This window comes from Triticum dicoccoides, chromosome 3B, assembly GCF_002162155.2.
Source record: "Triticum dicoccoides isolate Atlit2015 ecotype Zavitan chromosome 3B, WEW_v2.0, whole genome shotgun sequence".
NCBI lineage: Eukaryota > Viridiplantae > Streptophyta > Magnoliopsida > Poales > Poaceae > Triticum > Triticum dicoccoides.
The window spans coordinates 204,502,260-204,517,867 of NC_041385.1; the positions used below are offsets into that span (position 1 = coordinate 204,502,260).

Sequence of the window (15,608 nt, forward strand, 5' to 3'; positions counted from 1 at the left end):
GAGAATATCTTGTGCCTACTGTCTTGCAATTCCTTGTCACCTGAATACCCCTATGGATAATTCTCGCACTTGTCGAGTAACCGCTTATCCCCAGTTGTTCATGTGTTTCACGAAAGTCTTCAAAATAATATTCGATCTTCCGAAAATCCTCTGGAGCCTTTGGCTCTTGAAATTCTTGCTTGCTTGCATTATGGTTAATCCCATAAGTCTCGTAGTCTTAATGACATTCCTTGTCATTATCATTTTGAGTCTGTTGACTCAATATTCTGCGAATACACGCAATCATCATTGATCCTTATAAATTACTTTTCCGGCTGAGCTGCCATTCTTTTTACTGGAATTGGTTCTCAACCAATCCAATTGTCTTTGATTGTATCCTACGGCTATTCAACTTATCCACCCCTAATCAGAGCATTGCTCCTGATCCCTTGAATTAAAAATCATAATTCCTTTGCTATTTAAACGTTGAATTATTCAGATGTCCTATAAACCAATGCATTTGCATTCCTTCTTCCTCTGATTGGGTAACAATACTCACATCAGCTCCATTGTGGATCGCCATATCCACTGTTGGATTATTGTCCGACAGTGTCCTTCATAACTAATCACCTTGTGAGTTCTTTCTCCGATACATAATGCCTTTGGTAAATTGTATCCTCTCCTTTTGCCAACCATGCTCTGCTTTTGAGCTGGTGATATCTACTCTTGAAGATTGTGGTATATGTTTCCGCGATACCCTAACGGGTTGATCCGATGCCTTCCTTTATATGTGTGAACTCGGAAGTTTTCACGAGTCATACTCATCTGGTATTTCACCAGGTAAAACTTTCAACACTAATGCCTTTATCAAAGCGAATAGTGAATGGAAGGTTATACATTGAAGAAGTGGGAGTCGACCTTGAACCTTGCGTTCATGCCCAGGGACACGATGTATAACTTATCATGGAAGCTGCTCGTAAAAATAATTATTCCTTTGGTATAAGTTCATCGTTGTTCATCAAGCCACTGACTGATTTGTTCTGTAGCACCCCAAGCCACTGACTGATTTGTTCAGGGAAAGGAGTTAAGTGTTAATCCATGGTAATGCACAAGACTCTGATATCCCCGATGATGGTTCCCTATCAGTACTCGGTAGTGTTTTATTGTAAGACTACCATGTGATCATGTTTGTCTGGGACAGCGTGTTCACATGTGTGTAGCAGAACCAGCTCATGTTTTGGAGCTTGCTATCGTAGTTCATTTCCTGAGAATCTCGCAATGTCATCTCGTCGATTTGTGTTGCAAACTTTCATTTTTCTTCCTAGACTCGATGAGTCTGGAATATCCTGACACCAACCAGATCTGAGTCTCAGGCAGATATGATGGTTGGAATATTTCCCAAGAACTATAATATTGGTCCCTCGATAACCGGTAAGGTGGATGTCGTGGCCAACACACCCAGCCGGAAGACCTATTATTGTAGTATCTTGTTTGAGGAAGTTGGCCACCTCCCCATAAGGATTTCGTAGGATTTACCTCCGTAACTGTTCCTTATGGATTCTATTGCTCCCGAAGTCCGACCTTTACTTGATGTTCTAGTTATCAAACCATATCTATGAATAGGTTACACTAGCACGTCAAGGAGAACATTAGAAGTGGAGTGCTAAATGTCTCTCGGTCGATCATCCAGATTTTGTTTCCTTGGCCTCGCTAGGGTGAAATCTGAGTTGATGTTATCTTCCTATGCATCTGCATCGTCCATCGTTGTTCATCATGGTGGTATGTTGTGTTGCCAGGATCCTTGACACGGATGTTGGTAAAACCTTGATGAATATGGAAATGCTCAAGTTCTTGAGAGCACGCACAAGCGCTAGGTGTTATCATCGGCACTAACTGGGTTTGCTCTCAGTTTCCTCGGCAATGCTATGATCTTTTCAAACAGTGAATTCACTCTCTGTTGTTGGGTTCTTCCCCAGTTACCAGAATCATTCCCAACATTTGCATTTTGTTCCCAGCTTGCACCGCCAATGTGCCATTCTACCATGGGTCTCTTCCATTTCCGGTGATAAGCAAATTCATCCACTACGTTGTCTTCAACAAGGTAATCCACATCATCCAAGTCCGAGTATGCCATTCTACCGACCCCCTCCAAACGATCGCTCGAGAATTGTCTTAGGCTGGTTTAAAGAGTTTCAATGATCTCTGAATCAAAAGTAATTCTTTTTGCCACTTAAGGGGATATCTCTACGAGTCACCTTCCCTAAGGTGTATCGTTATGGTGTCATGGCAACTCAACTCCTCGCTACGTGACAATCGTTTACCACATTCTTGAGTCTGGAATTGTTGTCTACCTAGTGAACCTTTGTCATCTGCTTCACTCCAATTCCTATGGATGTGTACTTCGTCTCTCAGCTCGAGAGATGTTGCTATGTCTCATTCCGTGAGTTAATCCTGAGTTGTTAGACCTTCGAGAAGAACAATTCTTTTAGGGTCTTTCCTTTCCTCTCGTTGTCATGATAGTTGGAGTTCTCAAGGCAAGACTTCAAGAAAATGATGGTGATCGAATCAACGTTCCTATGAAGTGCACCCTGGATCGTGAAGATTATACTAGTTGCGTTTCCCCTTCACCTTACCCTACACTCGAATCTCGGGGCGAGATTTTTGTTTAGTGGGGGTGAGTTGTCACAGCCCTAGAATATTGTTTGTAAATAGTTGCATCTTCATCCAGGCATCATATTTAAATTTCTGAAACTTGAACTGAGGAAAATTGGAAGCCTCAAAACCCTAAATAAAAGAAGGGCAAAAACCCTAAAAATCTCATTCATTGTTCCAAAATGCTCTTCTTAAATGTTTGATAATTTTTGGCAAGGGTTCTGGTCCCAACCAAAATATTGAACATTTTTAAGAATTTATTTTTGGGACTTTGGATTTAATTCATTAGCTATTTGAATTTGAGTTATATTCATATAATTAGAATATAATTTCAAATACCCCTGAAATATTTTATAAGCTTTTGGAAAAGTCCATCTAGCAATATAAAATATTCAGAGGAGTTTTTGGCATTGTTTGAATTACTTTAAATTCAAAACAGTGGCAAAACGAAATTAAATAAAACAAATAGAAGAAAAATTAAAAAAAGAGAGCAGAAAACCTACCTGTTGCTCACCTGTCCAGCCCAGCCGGCCCAGCTCCCCCAGCGGCCCAGCCCGCCACCGCTACCCCGCTGTCGCCTTCCTCCTCTACCAGGAGGACGGGCACGCGCCCGGCGTGCGCGGCCACGCGCCCCGGCCACCTCCTCCCTGCCTGGCTGCCTCCTCCTCCCCTGGTCGCCTCCCGCGACGCCACGCACCTCCCTGCCTCTCTCCCTCACTCTCCCGCGCCCTCATCCTCTCCCCTGGACCCCTCTCTCTCACCACCGAACACACCACCATCGCCGCCGACGCCGATTGCCGCAGCCTCCGGCCACCCCTCGCCCTCCCGCTGAGCTCAGGAGCTCCGCCACTCCGTCCTCGACCCACCTCACCGAGCCACGCCCCTCCAGAAGCCCCCGAACGACCTCACCGGGCTCGTCTTCTACCTCGGACCCGCCGGCCATCACCGTCAAATTCATCGGCTCTGGACCCTCCCCGACCTCGCCGAGCGTTCCGTTGTCATCGCGGTGAGCCCCGTCGTGTTTCCCCTCTCTCCATTCGCTCGCCCCTATGCTGCACCCGCCGTCTCACCGCAACCGGAGCTCGCTGCCGCCGGCCATGTTGCCGTCGCGGCCATGGCTTGTTTCGGTCGCGTCCGAGCACGGCTTTGAGCTCGTGGGGCTCACAGGAAGCCCATGCGCAGCACAGCTTGTCCAAAACCCCACCAGGGCCTCGCGCCCGTTACCACCCGAACTCCGGCGCCGCCGCGAGCTCCGTTCCGACGAGCCCCGGCGTCCCTGCAGCCTCCCACCTACCCCATCAGATGCGGGAGAGCCCGGGCTACGCTCCGGTGCCCTCAGCGCGCGAATCCGATGCCCCTAGCGCAAGTCCGGCGTGCCCCGCCGTGCTCTGTGGTCACAGCCGGCCAAACTCCGGCGGGCCGATATGGCCACTTAGTTAGGGGCTAATCACCTATGATGCCACTGCCATGTGGGCCCCTGCGCCTAATTAGGATTAGTATATTTTTTCTGTTTAGTTTAGTCTAATTGCAGTGGCCCCACGCGTCAGTTTTGACCGTGCTGACATGGCCGTTGACTGGGCCCACTCGTCAGCGGCACTAAGCAGCCCCAGTCACTGACCAGTGGACCCCACTGGTGAGGTTTGACCAGCAGCAGCGTCTGTTGACCTGCTGACGTCATAGTGACGCAATGCTGACGCAATAAGTATTTTCTGGATTTAAAAATATTCAGGAAATTCCAGAAAATGCCTAAAACTTCTAAAAATCATAGAAATTCAACCGTAACTCCAAATTAAATAATTTATATATGAAAAATTATCAGAAAAATTCAAGGAATCCATCTGTACCATTTTCATGCATGTTAGAACAACTTATAGCTGCTGTTTAGCACAAATCATATTGAATGGCATTTGAATAATCACATATGGAGTTTGAATTTGAATCTTGGATTCAAACCAACTTCATTTAATCTGGTTTTAGATGCATTAGCCCAAAACACATTCATTTTGCCATGTCATGATCATGCATCATATTGTGCATTGCATTGATTGTGTTCCCTTCTGTGTTGCCGGTATTTGTCCCCTCTCGATAGACGTGATACCGATGAGGTGATCGTTGACACCGATGAAGAGCTATATTATCTTCAGAAGTGCCAGGCAAGCAAAACCCCCTTGTTCATTCCGATAAAATCCCACTCTCTCGCTCCTGCTCTCTTTTACTGCATTAGGACAACAACGACATATTTGATACTTGCTGCGGTAGCTGAACCCCTTTATCCTTTGCATGACCTGTCATTGCCACAGTAAATAGATGAAACCCACTAGCATGAGTAGGAGTTGTTTGAGCCCTGATGTGCCTACTCATTCATGCTTGTTTGTCATGCCTGCTACTGCTTAGAGTTGAGTCAGGTCTGATTCATCGGGGATGAATCAGAGGCGTGTGAACATGTCCTACTATGGGTGAACTAAGTGTGTGAACACGATTTGGTAAAGGTAGCGGTGAGAGGCCATGTAGGAGTACATGGTGGGTTGTCTCATTGCAGCCGTCCTCAGGAACTGAGTTCTGTGTTTGTGATCCATGATCAGTTACTACCACACATTGGGCTCCGGGCGCTCCAAGCCCTCTCGACTTATTAATCAACTTGATCTCTGTCCAGGAGTTGCAACTAGTTTCTGGTGTTTGTAGGTAGTGTTAGTAGTCTACCAAGTGGCACCCGGTACAGGTGGGCTTGGGACAGACTAGGCACAGTGGCACGGTGTACCAAGTGGCACCCGGTTGGTGGGCTTGGGAACCCTGCACACATCGTTTGGGGCCGTAAGCGACACCCCGGCCGGATCTCCTTGCGGATGGAACCCGAATAGGCGATAAACCTGGACTAGAGACTTGTTCGGTTAGTCAGGTCGTGGCCGACTCCCTCGCCCGGCTTCCGCTTGAAGGTTGCCGAGGTACATGACGTGTACAGGGCGGTAAGTGGCGGGAGCGTGTGTGAAGAAGTACACCCCTGCAGGGTTATCATTATCTATTCGAATAGCCGGATTCCTCGGATATGGAAACGTGGACCCCTTGCATAGTTCATAGACAAGTGAAAGTGGACACTCTAAAATACGCAAGATAAGCGTGAGTGCTATGGATGGCGTTCTCATAGGGAGACGGAGCGGATCCATAGTGGTGTATTGATATGGTGAATATGTGGACTCGTGTGCGCCACCTCAAAAGAGTTACTTGCAGTCGTAGTTCAGGATAGCCACCGAGTCAAAGCTGGCTTGCTGCAGTCAAACTCCACCATCCCCTTTGTTGATAATGATGCATGTGTAGATAGATCTGATGTAAGTCTTGCTGGGTACATTTGTACTCACGTTTGCCTATTTTATGTTTTTGCAGAGAGACTTCAGTCTCACTAGTAGTTCCGCTTGGACTTCGACGTTTAGCTTGATACCTCAGCTACGATCTTGTGCCCTCGGCAGGATCTGATAGATAGTCAGGCTTCTCAGCCTTTTCATTTATAGATGTCTGTACTCAGACATGATAGCTTCCGCTTGTGCTTTGACTTGTATGCTCTGATTGTTGGGTCATGAGACCCATGTTTGTAATATCTCGCTCCTCGGAGCCTAATGAATAAATTACTTGAGTTGTAGAGTCATGTTGTGATGCCATGTTGTATTTGCACATATCGAGCATATTGTGTGTATGTTATTGAAATGCTTGGTATGTGTGGGATCTGACAAACTAGTTGTTTATCCTTGGTAGCCTCTCTTACCGGGAAATATCTCCTAGTGTTTCCACCGAGCCATGGTAGTTTGCTACTGCTCCGGGACACTTAGGCTGGCCGGCATGTGTCCTTCTTCGTTCCTGTGTCTGTCCCTTCGGGGAAATGTCACGCGATGAATACCGGAGTCCTGTTAGCCCGCTACAGCCCGGTTCACCGGAGTCCTGCTAGCCCAGTGCTACAGCCTGGATTCACTCGCTGATGACCGACACGTTCGATGCTGGGTCATGGATGCCTGTCCCTGTAAGTTTGTGCCACTTTGGGTTTACGACTAGCCATGTCAGCCCGGACTCCTTATCATATGGATGCTAGCGACACTGTCATATACGTGTGCCAAAAGGCGCAAACGGTCCCGGGTAAAGGTAAGGCGACACCCGTGGGAATACCGTGCGTGAGGCCGCAAAGTGATATGAAGTGTTACATGCTAGATCTATGTGGCATTGAGTCGGGGTCCTGACAGTTACCCCCACCAATTAATTCCCCTGTCAATCTAATTGATCTGTACTTCCTTCATTTCCTATACAAGGTCACTATCAAAAATATATTTTGCATCTATATAAAGTCACCAAGATTAATCGAGGCAAAAATTAATGATGTTCTCATACTAGAAACTTGTATTTTTTTTAAAAAAAAGGAGGATGGACGGGAAAGCGAGACGATACAGCACGCACGGGCATCTGATTATTCATGCATGGACAAGTGGCTGCTGGCTCACATGTCCGCGGCCGCGCCATCGTCCATCTCGCTGCCGCTCTTGCCGAGCAGCGGCACGAACTTGAGCATGACGGTGACGGCGTTCTGCGCGGCGATGTCGAGGAAGGTGTTGGCCTCGTTCCCGAGCGCGGAGCCTCACCCGGCCAAGTCGGAGAGCAAGTGGATGGTGATCGAAGCATGTTGTGATTACAAAAAGTATGCGATGTTTTTTTTTTTTGAAATGGAAGCAAAAGACTTGCCTCATCCATTAAATAAAGAGGTAATATCATCGGTAGTCATAAAACTTACGATTGATGTTTAGTTTGATGCTAAAACTTCGAATATACGGATTTGCGATCATCCAACTTGCATTCTTGTGCAAATACGGTACTTCCTCTCGTACCCAGCCGTATGGCATGCCCACATGGCGTGCAGGCTGGCGAAGGTCCACTTGTCAGTGGTTGGGAGTGCACAAGACGTTGGGTGACCCTTGCACATTTTTTTTGCAGAAAACACCCTCACAATTTATTTAACTATGCACAAAAGATATCAAATGTAACGAAAAAAGGGGGTTAGGCAGGTGGGGTTTGAACCCACGACCTGCAAATTAAACACTCAAACGTACACCGGTCCCATTAGTGCTAGTTGACGCTGAAATATACAACTAAAATTTGTTTATTTATTTACACTGAAGTTTGTCCAGGCCCACATGTCTACCAGGGTAATTTAGGGGTAGGACACTAGTCAGTGAGATATTAACAACGGGTTAACCATCGGGCGTACAGATAATTTTGCAGAAAAAAAAGGGTGCAAATAGAATCGACCTCTCATCTCAACCTCAGGATTGGAACAGCAGGCGCTAACCATTACACCAAGTACTATCTCTGCATAGAGAAACACTGAATTTTATATTTTGGCCACGACAACTACTCGTATTCACTTTTTTTTTTGCCGGACCGAAATTCGGATAACCAGTCGGTCACCTAAAATTTTGGTGGTCCCCCTGAAAGTTTGTGATCGCCCAATTTTTTTGAATTTAAATGATAGAAACTATGTCAAAGATAATATCTTTCGTCCGCATACAATATCAGAACCACGTAGCTTAGTGGTAGGGTCTATGGTTCTATTCCTGTATTGTGAAATACTATATATTTATAAGTTGTTCATGCTCATTTAGAAAAAATGGTCTTGGTGCTGCAACAATGAATTGAACTTGCAATCTTCTATAAGAGAGTAGTCGAGCGGAGCACTGTAATAGGAAGCACTTACTTAAATTGTTTGCTAAAATAAATATATTTAGACATTAAAAACATTTGAATTCAAAATTTGTTTCAAAATTTTGGGCGAAAAAACTGGAATTGCCAAGATAGTTTGAAACCCGAATTTTCCGGTCCCTTCGAGAAGAAAAGGGAATTAAAAAAATCTTGCTCGTAGAAAAGTTTCATACATTTTTATGGGTTGAACATTATACATTTTGACGTGATCTTTTATTTGGATTTCATTTGAAAAAATTTGGCGCAAAAAGGCTATATTTTTCAAAAAATGATTTTCTGCAGGACCCGGGAAAAAATGGAATCTAGAAAAAACCTACGTCAAATATATAACCAAGTGTATATCTCTATAGGCATGAATCTGTAGTTGGTGCAGTGGTTGGCTAGCGCATGCGTGTATATGAGCTTAGGAGTTTGAATCCTTGCGCACTTTTTTTATTCTCATTTCTCTGGCCACCTTATGCTGACAAGTGGAACCCAAACATGTTATTGATCAGCTTTTGCTTAATTAAATATAGAATGACCAGTGCTTCTGCAAAAAAAAAAACGCGTTGCCCGATCTGTTCCAGTCACTGACAATAGGGCGTAGACATGCTGGCATGCCACAGAAGCGCATGATTCATTTGAATACGGGCGAAGTGACCGTATTTGCACTAGAACGCAAGTTGAATGACCACAAATTCGTATTTTTAAAGTTTTAGCATCAAACTGAACATCGAGCGCAAGTTCTATGACTCGCGGTGATATTACCACTTAAATAAAAAGAGAGTTTTTTTTTGCGAGAAGTTAAATAAAAAGAGAGTTGAGTTGCTATTACATGCCCGACGCTACAAAGGGATTACTCTCCCGGTATGGTAAGCTTCTTTGCTCATGCTGTGACCCATAGTTTTGCTTCGAGTTTGATGTTGTCGAGAATGAGCAATACCGGAGGCGGCATGCACTTGTTTCAGAAAACACGAGCGGTCCTTTCATTTTAAACGAACCAACAAATGGGCATGATGATGGAACCTCTCTCTTTATGGTAGGCATGCCCATTTCCGAGTGGTTGATACACCATACACCATACGCAGTGTTTATAACATACTTCGCCCGTTCTCAAATATATGTCTTTCTAGATATTCCAACAAATGACTACATACAAAGCAAAATGAGTGAATCTACACTCTAAAACATATCTATATACATTTGTATGTCGTATTCCATTTGAAATGTCTAAAAAGACTTATATTTAGAAACGTGGGGAGTATATGCTTTGGGACTCGTGCTTGACCATTCTTCGAGAACTGTGGAGGTTTCTACTCCTCCCTCCGTGTCCTTTTCTTTGCATGTTAATTCTGTCATAAGTCAAACTTTGTTTTTTTCTATCAAAATTACATTAAAAAAAATCAAAATTTACAATACGAAATAAATATAGTATAAGAATATATTTCATGATGCATCTAATAATATTGATTTGATATTATGAATGTTGATTTTTTTATGAATATGGACTTATTTTTTTTAACTCAAGACAAAACTAATATGCCAAGTTCAAAGAAACGGTGAGAGTACTAACATTGTACTAGCATCACGTAGATGTAAGCACATACGTACATCAGTGGCGTGATTCAATTGAGTGCGTCTGATTAAATTACACACAATTGCGAATCCGGACAAACGGCATTACGACGGATTATTTGATTTATTTATTCATCTCTGCAACTCGTGGGCTCACCAACTGGGATTTGAGCTAGGGCTCGCAAGCCTTACCGATAGCGCGGCCCAAGAAAAAAAGGAAAAAGGGAAAGAGAGACAATACACCACGCACGGGCACCCGATTATTCATGCATGGACAAGTGGCTACTGGCTCACATGTCAGCGGCCGCGCCGTCGTCCATCTCGCTGCCGCTCTTGCCGAGCAGCGGCACGAACTTGAGCATGACGGTGACGGCGTTCTGCGCGGCGATGTCGAGGAAGGTGCTGGCCTCGTTCCCGAGCGCGGAGCCTCCCCCGGCCAGGTCGGAGAGCGAGCGGATGGTGAGGAACGGCACCCCCTGCGTGTGCGCCACGAGGGCCACGGCGGCGCTCTCCATCTCCACGGGGGTGCACCCGAACTGCTTGCGGAGGAACTGGCGGTACTCGGCGTTGTCCAGGAACACGTTGGCGCTGCAGCCCTTGCTGACCCGGGTGACCCGCGGCGCGCGGGGCAGGCACGTCGTCGCGTTCACGCACGCCGGCAGCTCCATGCCCTCCAGCTTCTTCGCCAGCTCGTAGTACCGCTTGCTGGCGGGCACCCAGAACGCGTGCTGCCGCTCCTCCGGCTCGCCGGACTTGGGGAAGATCTCCTCCGGCTGGTACCAGATGCTGTTGAGCTGGTTGGCTGATAGCGCCGGGTTGCTCTGCCCCACGGTGTAGTCGGAGAAGTTGAGGAAGCCGTACTCCCGGGTGTAGTCGCCGGCGGCCTCCAGTGACAGCTCGTTATCCTTGCCGTCGCCGAACCGCTGGCCGCCCAATCCACAAAATTTTGTTAGCACCACAAATCAAAATCCTGGACGACCATGACATGTTCACGTTTTCTAATACCAAATCTGTACTACCTGCCAGTTCCAGAGGGAGACGTGGGCCCAGTATTCGGGGATGGTGACGTCGCCGATCTGGAGGTCCTCGTTGGCGTTGCCAGCGATGCCCCAGTGGACGATGCCCTTCACCCGGAACAGGCTCAGCAGCATCTGGGTGGTCAGACCAGCGTTGAGCTGCATCCATTCCATGGTGTGCAAACAGTACGTTAAGTTCTGAGTATTTGTAAGACACACTGCTACACAAAATATAATGCTGTAGTATGTACGGACTTACCATGCTCAGTCCAGTCATGACCATGACGACGCTTTGGCCTTCGATGGTTCCGAAGCGAAACCTTCGCCCTTCAAGCAAAAATCATGCAATAATGTTACTGTAGTATTTAATTATCAACGACATACACGGTGTAGTTACGACCGATTTTAACTTTTACGTATTATTTTTCACTTCGATCGTACAAACGTTCACTCTGCTTGCTCATGTGTGCCTGGTTAGCTCCGTCAATAGGCACATGCATTTCATGTGCTTTCATGCAAGTCGTCCATGAAACGTCCGGTCTCCCGCGCGTTCCATCATCATGTGCTTTCAGGTCATGCATAAGTGTTTCAGCACGTCCGGTCACTTCTTTTGCGTACCATTCAAATTCACTACAGTACATAGTTCAGACGGTTCTTATACATGAGCAGGCTTGTTAATCAATTCAAGCATAATCGTTCTGTGTTCTGACTCTGACAGTGATATTACGAACAGGCTTGTTTCTTAGTATTACGTTTATTTCTTTGACCCACCAAACTTTGACATTTCAAGCTTAAGAAAAGATCATCCATCACGTAATACCAACAGTGTCATTCCATGCTTGATCTGATTAGACTGAAGGTACCATTTGAGTAGAGCATCTTTACCTTGGATGTCCATGTTAGGGATGCTCTCGCTGGCCACGAAGCTGGGCGACTCGAGCACGGGGACCATCTCGTATGTGTTGGGCACGACGAGGCCGACGAACGGCCCGGCGCGGTTCGCCCGGCGGATGGCGCCCCACGTCTTCTGAGTGATGTACCCCTCCGCCGCCGTGGCCATCAGCGCCACCGCCACGAGGACGGCGGCCATGAGCTGCTGCCGAACACCACCCATGGTCGAGCTGGCTAGCTTCCTTAGCTCCGTTTCTCTATACCACGAGACTTGTTTTGTGTGCTGTGCCTGTGGTTGGAGTCTGAGCGTCCCTGTGTAGAGCTGGTGCACGTATATATAGCAAGTTAGGTAGCTAGGGTTGGAGCTGTGGGGGGAGTGGCTACGGAGTACATCAAATCAACGGGATCCGAACTATGCGGTGCACAATTTTTCACGTATATTATCTATAGCTAGCTGGTACTAAAAATGTCAACTAACAAATCCCAAAAATTTGCAGATCCCGAAATTAAGTTGGTGGAGATCGATCGCTTAGAGATGCTGTTGTGGTCAAGGGACCATGCATCGGACGTGTATGCCATCCCCGTATAATAACTACAACTTATATTAACACAACTCGCATCATATAAAATCTCTCATAGAGCATTTTAGACCATGTACAGTTCAAGTGGTTGGATAAACGCTCAGCAAAACGAGTCGCTTTATTTTTTGCTACACGGAATAGCATTGGTGCTTTATTTTATGATGAAAGAGTGCTTGATTAGGCATCAATGTTTCTAAGAAGTGGCGAACCAACCTGTAGTTGAATGATTAGAGGGATAATGATATCCCCAGCCCACCAAGGTTCAAGACCTGGTGCTCGCATTATTTCTGAATTTATTTCAAAATTTCCGACGATGTACTTTCAGTGGGAGGAGACGTTCCCGTCGACGACGAGGTGCCTACAGTGACTTCGCAAATCTTAAGATGATATGCCGGCTCAGTCTCTCGAAGATGCTCTAAGGGTAGGGTCTGTACTATGCTAAAAAAGTGTTTCTAAGAAGTGTCTAAGCATTTATTAAAAGGTCCCCGGTATTAAAAGTAAGCAATGATACAACGCACCCCACAAGATAAGGGAATTACAACGAACACTCTGGAGAACCAATCTAGAAACATCGCCGGCGTGGGATGAGGGCGTGCCACAGCCGCCGTCGCCGCCGCTCCAGGAGGGAGCGGTGATAACCTTAGTCATGCGCACGGACCGTCCACGAAGGAAGTCACCATCCTCGACCCAATAGGACCAGCACGCCGGAAAAGAAGCAGATCGGCAAAGCGCCACCACTTGCGCTGGCTTGAACAACAACGAACACAAATATAACACTAGTAGCTTGTATTTAACTAATCACGATATATAAAACCATTTGCTAAAGTGTTATAGAGCATGAATCTACCAGTTTCGAAATATAAGGCACGGAAAAAATGTACAGATGCCTGTCAGGATTTATCTTTTACCAAAACTTTGTTCAACAATACATGCATAGTTTCCATTATATACTTTATGACAAAGTTTGACCTAGGACAGAACAAATATACAGAATATAAATAAATTGGAGTACGAAATCATCATCTTTCTTTACCAAAATTTTGCTCAACTATAAAAGTGTTACTTTTGTCTTTGTATTAATGAAACTTTTCACTACTATCTAGTTTATATACAGATAATTCATGTATAGCTGAACTAATTGTTAATCAAAACTAAATTTTAGGGCGAACCAGCCGTGGTTGGATGGTCCAGAGTACAGTGATATCCCCAGTATACTAGAGTTCAAGTACTAGTGCTCGCATTTTTTGGAGTTATTTCAGACTTTTCGGTGATGTGCATTCAGTGGGAGCAGACGTTCCCGTCGACTATGAAGGCGTCCGCGGCGACCAGTGCCAAGAAGTTATGCCGGCTCAGTCTCTCAGAGTTGCTCACAAGGGTAGGGCGTGATCACGTGTGTTTATAGAGGTGAGTGTACGTGTGTATGAGCATATGTATCTGTACTGTGTTAAAAACAAACTAGATCTTAGGAAAGGCTTCCTCCTTATATTTCTGGATATGCAAATATGAATAGATGCTTTACAGAATAAATCAGTTTTTGTCTCTTCATGTTAAAATGAGTATTTGATTGAACATGGATGCTCTTAAGTACACTACTTCCTCCGTTCCGATTTACTCGTGCTTTTAGTTAATTTAACTAAAACCACAACGAGTAAATCGGAAAGGAGGGAGTACTTGTATAGCCTCGCAAAAAAATAGTATTACTCCCTCCGTTCCAAAATAGATGACCGAACTTTGTCCTAAAGTTAGTATAAAGTTGAGTCATCTATTTTAAAATGGAGGGAGTACTTGTATAGTAGTTTAAGCATTAAAGTATTACTGGTTAATGCCTTCAGAGAGCATGCTGTATAGCAGTACATTATGCACTCTCTACATCTACAGAAAGTTTATTATGGACAGTATTTGCGGGATGAAGTGGTTGGCTCACGGTCGTGTAAATTTCTCGCTAAAACTTTTTACATGAAGGAAATCTAGAGAGAATCGGCGCCACGAGCCCGTTCCCGTAGGGACTGCCGAAACTACCCCACGTACCCCGTTCCATATGCATCACTTTACATTGGCGTCAGGTCCCTTCATTTCGCCAATGAAAATCAGCGGTTTCTGGCCACTATGGGCCATTGGGCCATGCGATTTGGACGTGCGCGGGCCCTTGTGATAGGACGCGTCGTCAGCTAGGGACCTCGTGCTCGTGGTGGGGACGATCCATTCTGCAATCCTCCATCAATCACGTAGGACGTCTATGGGTACATCCATCCATGAATAAAATTCCCTATATACAGTACATAAAGTATCTGTAGACATGTTCACCGTGTGTCATATTTTGCGTTCGCTGTCCTGGTGGTTGCTCTCAGGAGCTATATAATAGTGCACCCGTGGATCGCATGGGAGATTAAGATGTGGTCCGTATTTATGTCTGCACATGAATATCGCTGCTTGGTTGGTGGTACATATGCTGGCCGCTGCCGCTCATGTCGGACAAGCGATGACAGACAAGTGGACCGTGCGCATCCATCGGCCTGAAAAATTCAGGATAACTTATGTGTGTGGACGCTGTTTTTCGGTTGAAAAATTGGCTGCTAACATTCATCAAATTGAAAATTCGTAATCTCTGCCGTCCTGTGAAACAAAGATAGTTGTCGGAGTATCTTGTCAAAAAAAGAAAGACATAGCTGTCTGAGTAATTTGAAAAAAAATTGGAAATAAGAAACAGTGGCCACACTACCTAGCAAAATCTAGACGAGCACTACCGGCGGTCCACCGAGCAATGGCAACGTGGGCACGACCTCGACCCAAGCCGCTGCAAAGCACGACGTGCCCCTGATGATGATATAGACCTAGGTAGGGTCATAGGCCTGATCTATACGTCCTACCCAGGGTCACTACCCTAGAAGCAAAGAAACCCAAGTGGACCGTGCGCATCCATCGGCACGAAAAATTCAGGATAACTTATGTGTGTGGACGCTGTTTTTCGTTTGAAAAATTGGCTGCTAACATTCATCAAAAGGAAAATTCGTAATGTCTGCCGTCCTGTGTGTTAGAAGGAAGAGAGGGAATTGTTGCGGAATAGTTGAATGTATTATTGAGCCTTGAGGGCGAGTATATATTGGGTACAAGACTTGGAGAGCAAGAAGCCTCTTCTGGAGATAAGGTAGGAGACGGATTACAAATCCTAGACTATCAAATACAAGTAACACAAATATATCTCTAA

At 45.6% G+C, this 15,608-nt stretch overlaps 1 protein-coding gene across 1 annotated transcript; it reads right to left on the minus strand.

Annotated features, from left to right (window-relative positions):
- Positions 1-10,003: 10,003 nt before the first annotated feature.
- LOC119275552 (bark storage protein A-like) lies at positions 10,004-12,131 on the minus strand. The gene is made up of 4 exons (XM_037556415.1): positions 11,817-12,131; positions 11,191-11,258; positions 10,935-11,090; positions 10,004-10,838 (listed from the first exon to the last, which is right to left on the minus strand). The coding sequence occupies exons 1-4, from the start codon at positions 12,043-12,045 to the stop codon at positions 10,206-10,208; spliced, it is 1,086 nt and encodes a 361-aa protein (XP_037412312.1). The 5' UTR covers positions 12,046-12,131; the 3' UTR covers positions 10,004-10,205.
- Between the last annotated feature and the right edge of the window lie 3,477 nt (positions 12,132-15,608).

Bases quoted from the DNA above. Each gene is read 5' to 3' on its own strand.
- LOC119275552 (XM_037556415.1), bottom strand. From the start codon at position 12,045: ATGGGTGGTGTTCGGCAGCAGCTCATGGCCGCCGTCCTCGTGGCGGTG. The intron at 11,259-11,816 runs GTAAAGATGCTC...TTTTGCTTGAAG, and splicing joins CCCTAACATGGACATCCAAG to GGCGAAGGTTTCGCTTCGGA. The intron at 10,839-10,934 runs GTAGTACAGATT...TTGGGCGGCCAG, and splicing joins TCTCCCTCTGGAACTGGCAG to CGGTTCGGCGACGGCAAGGA.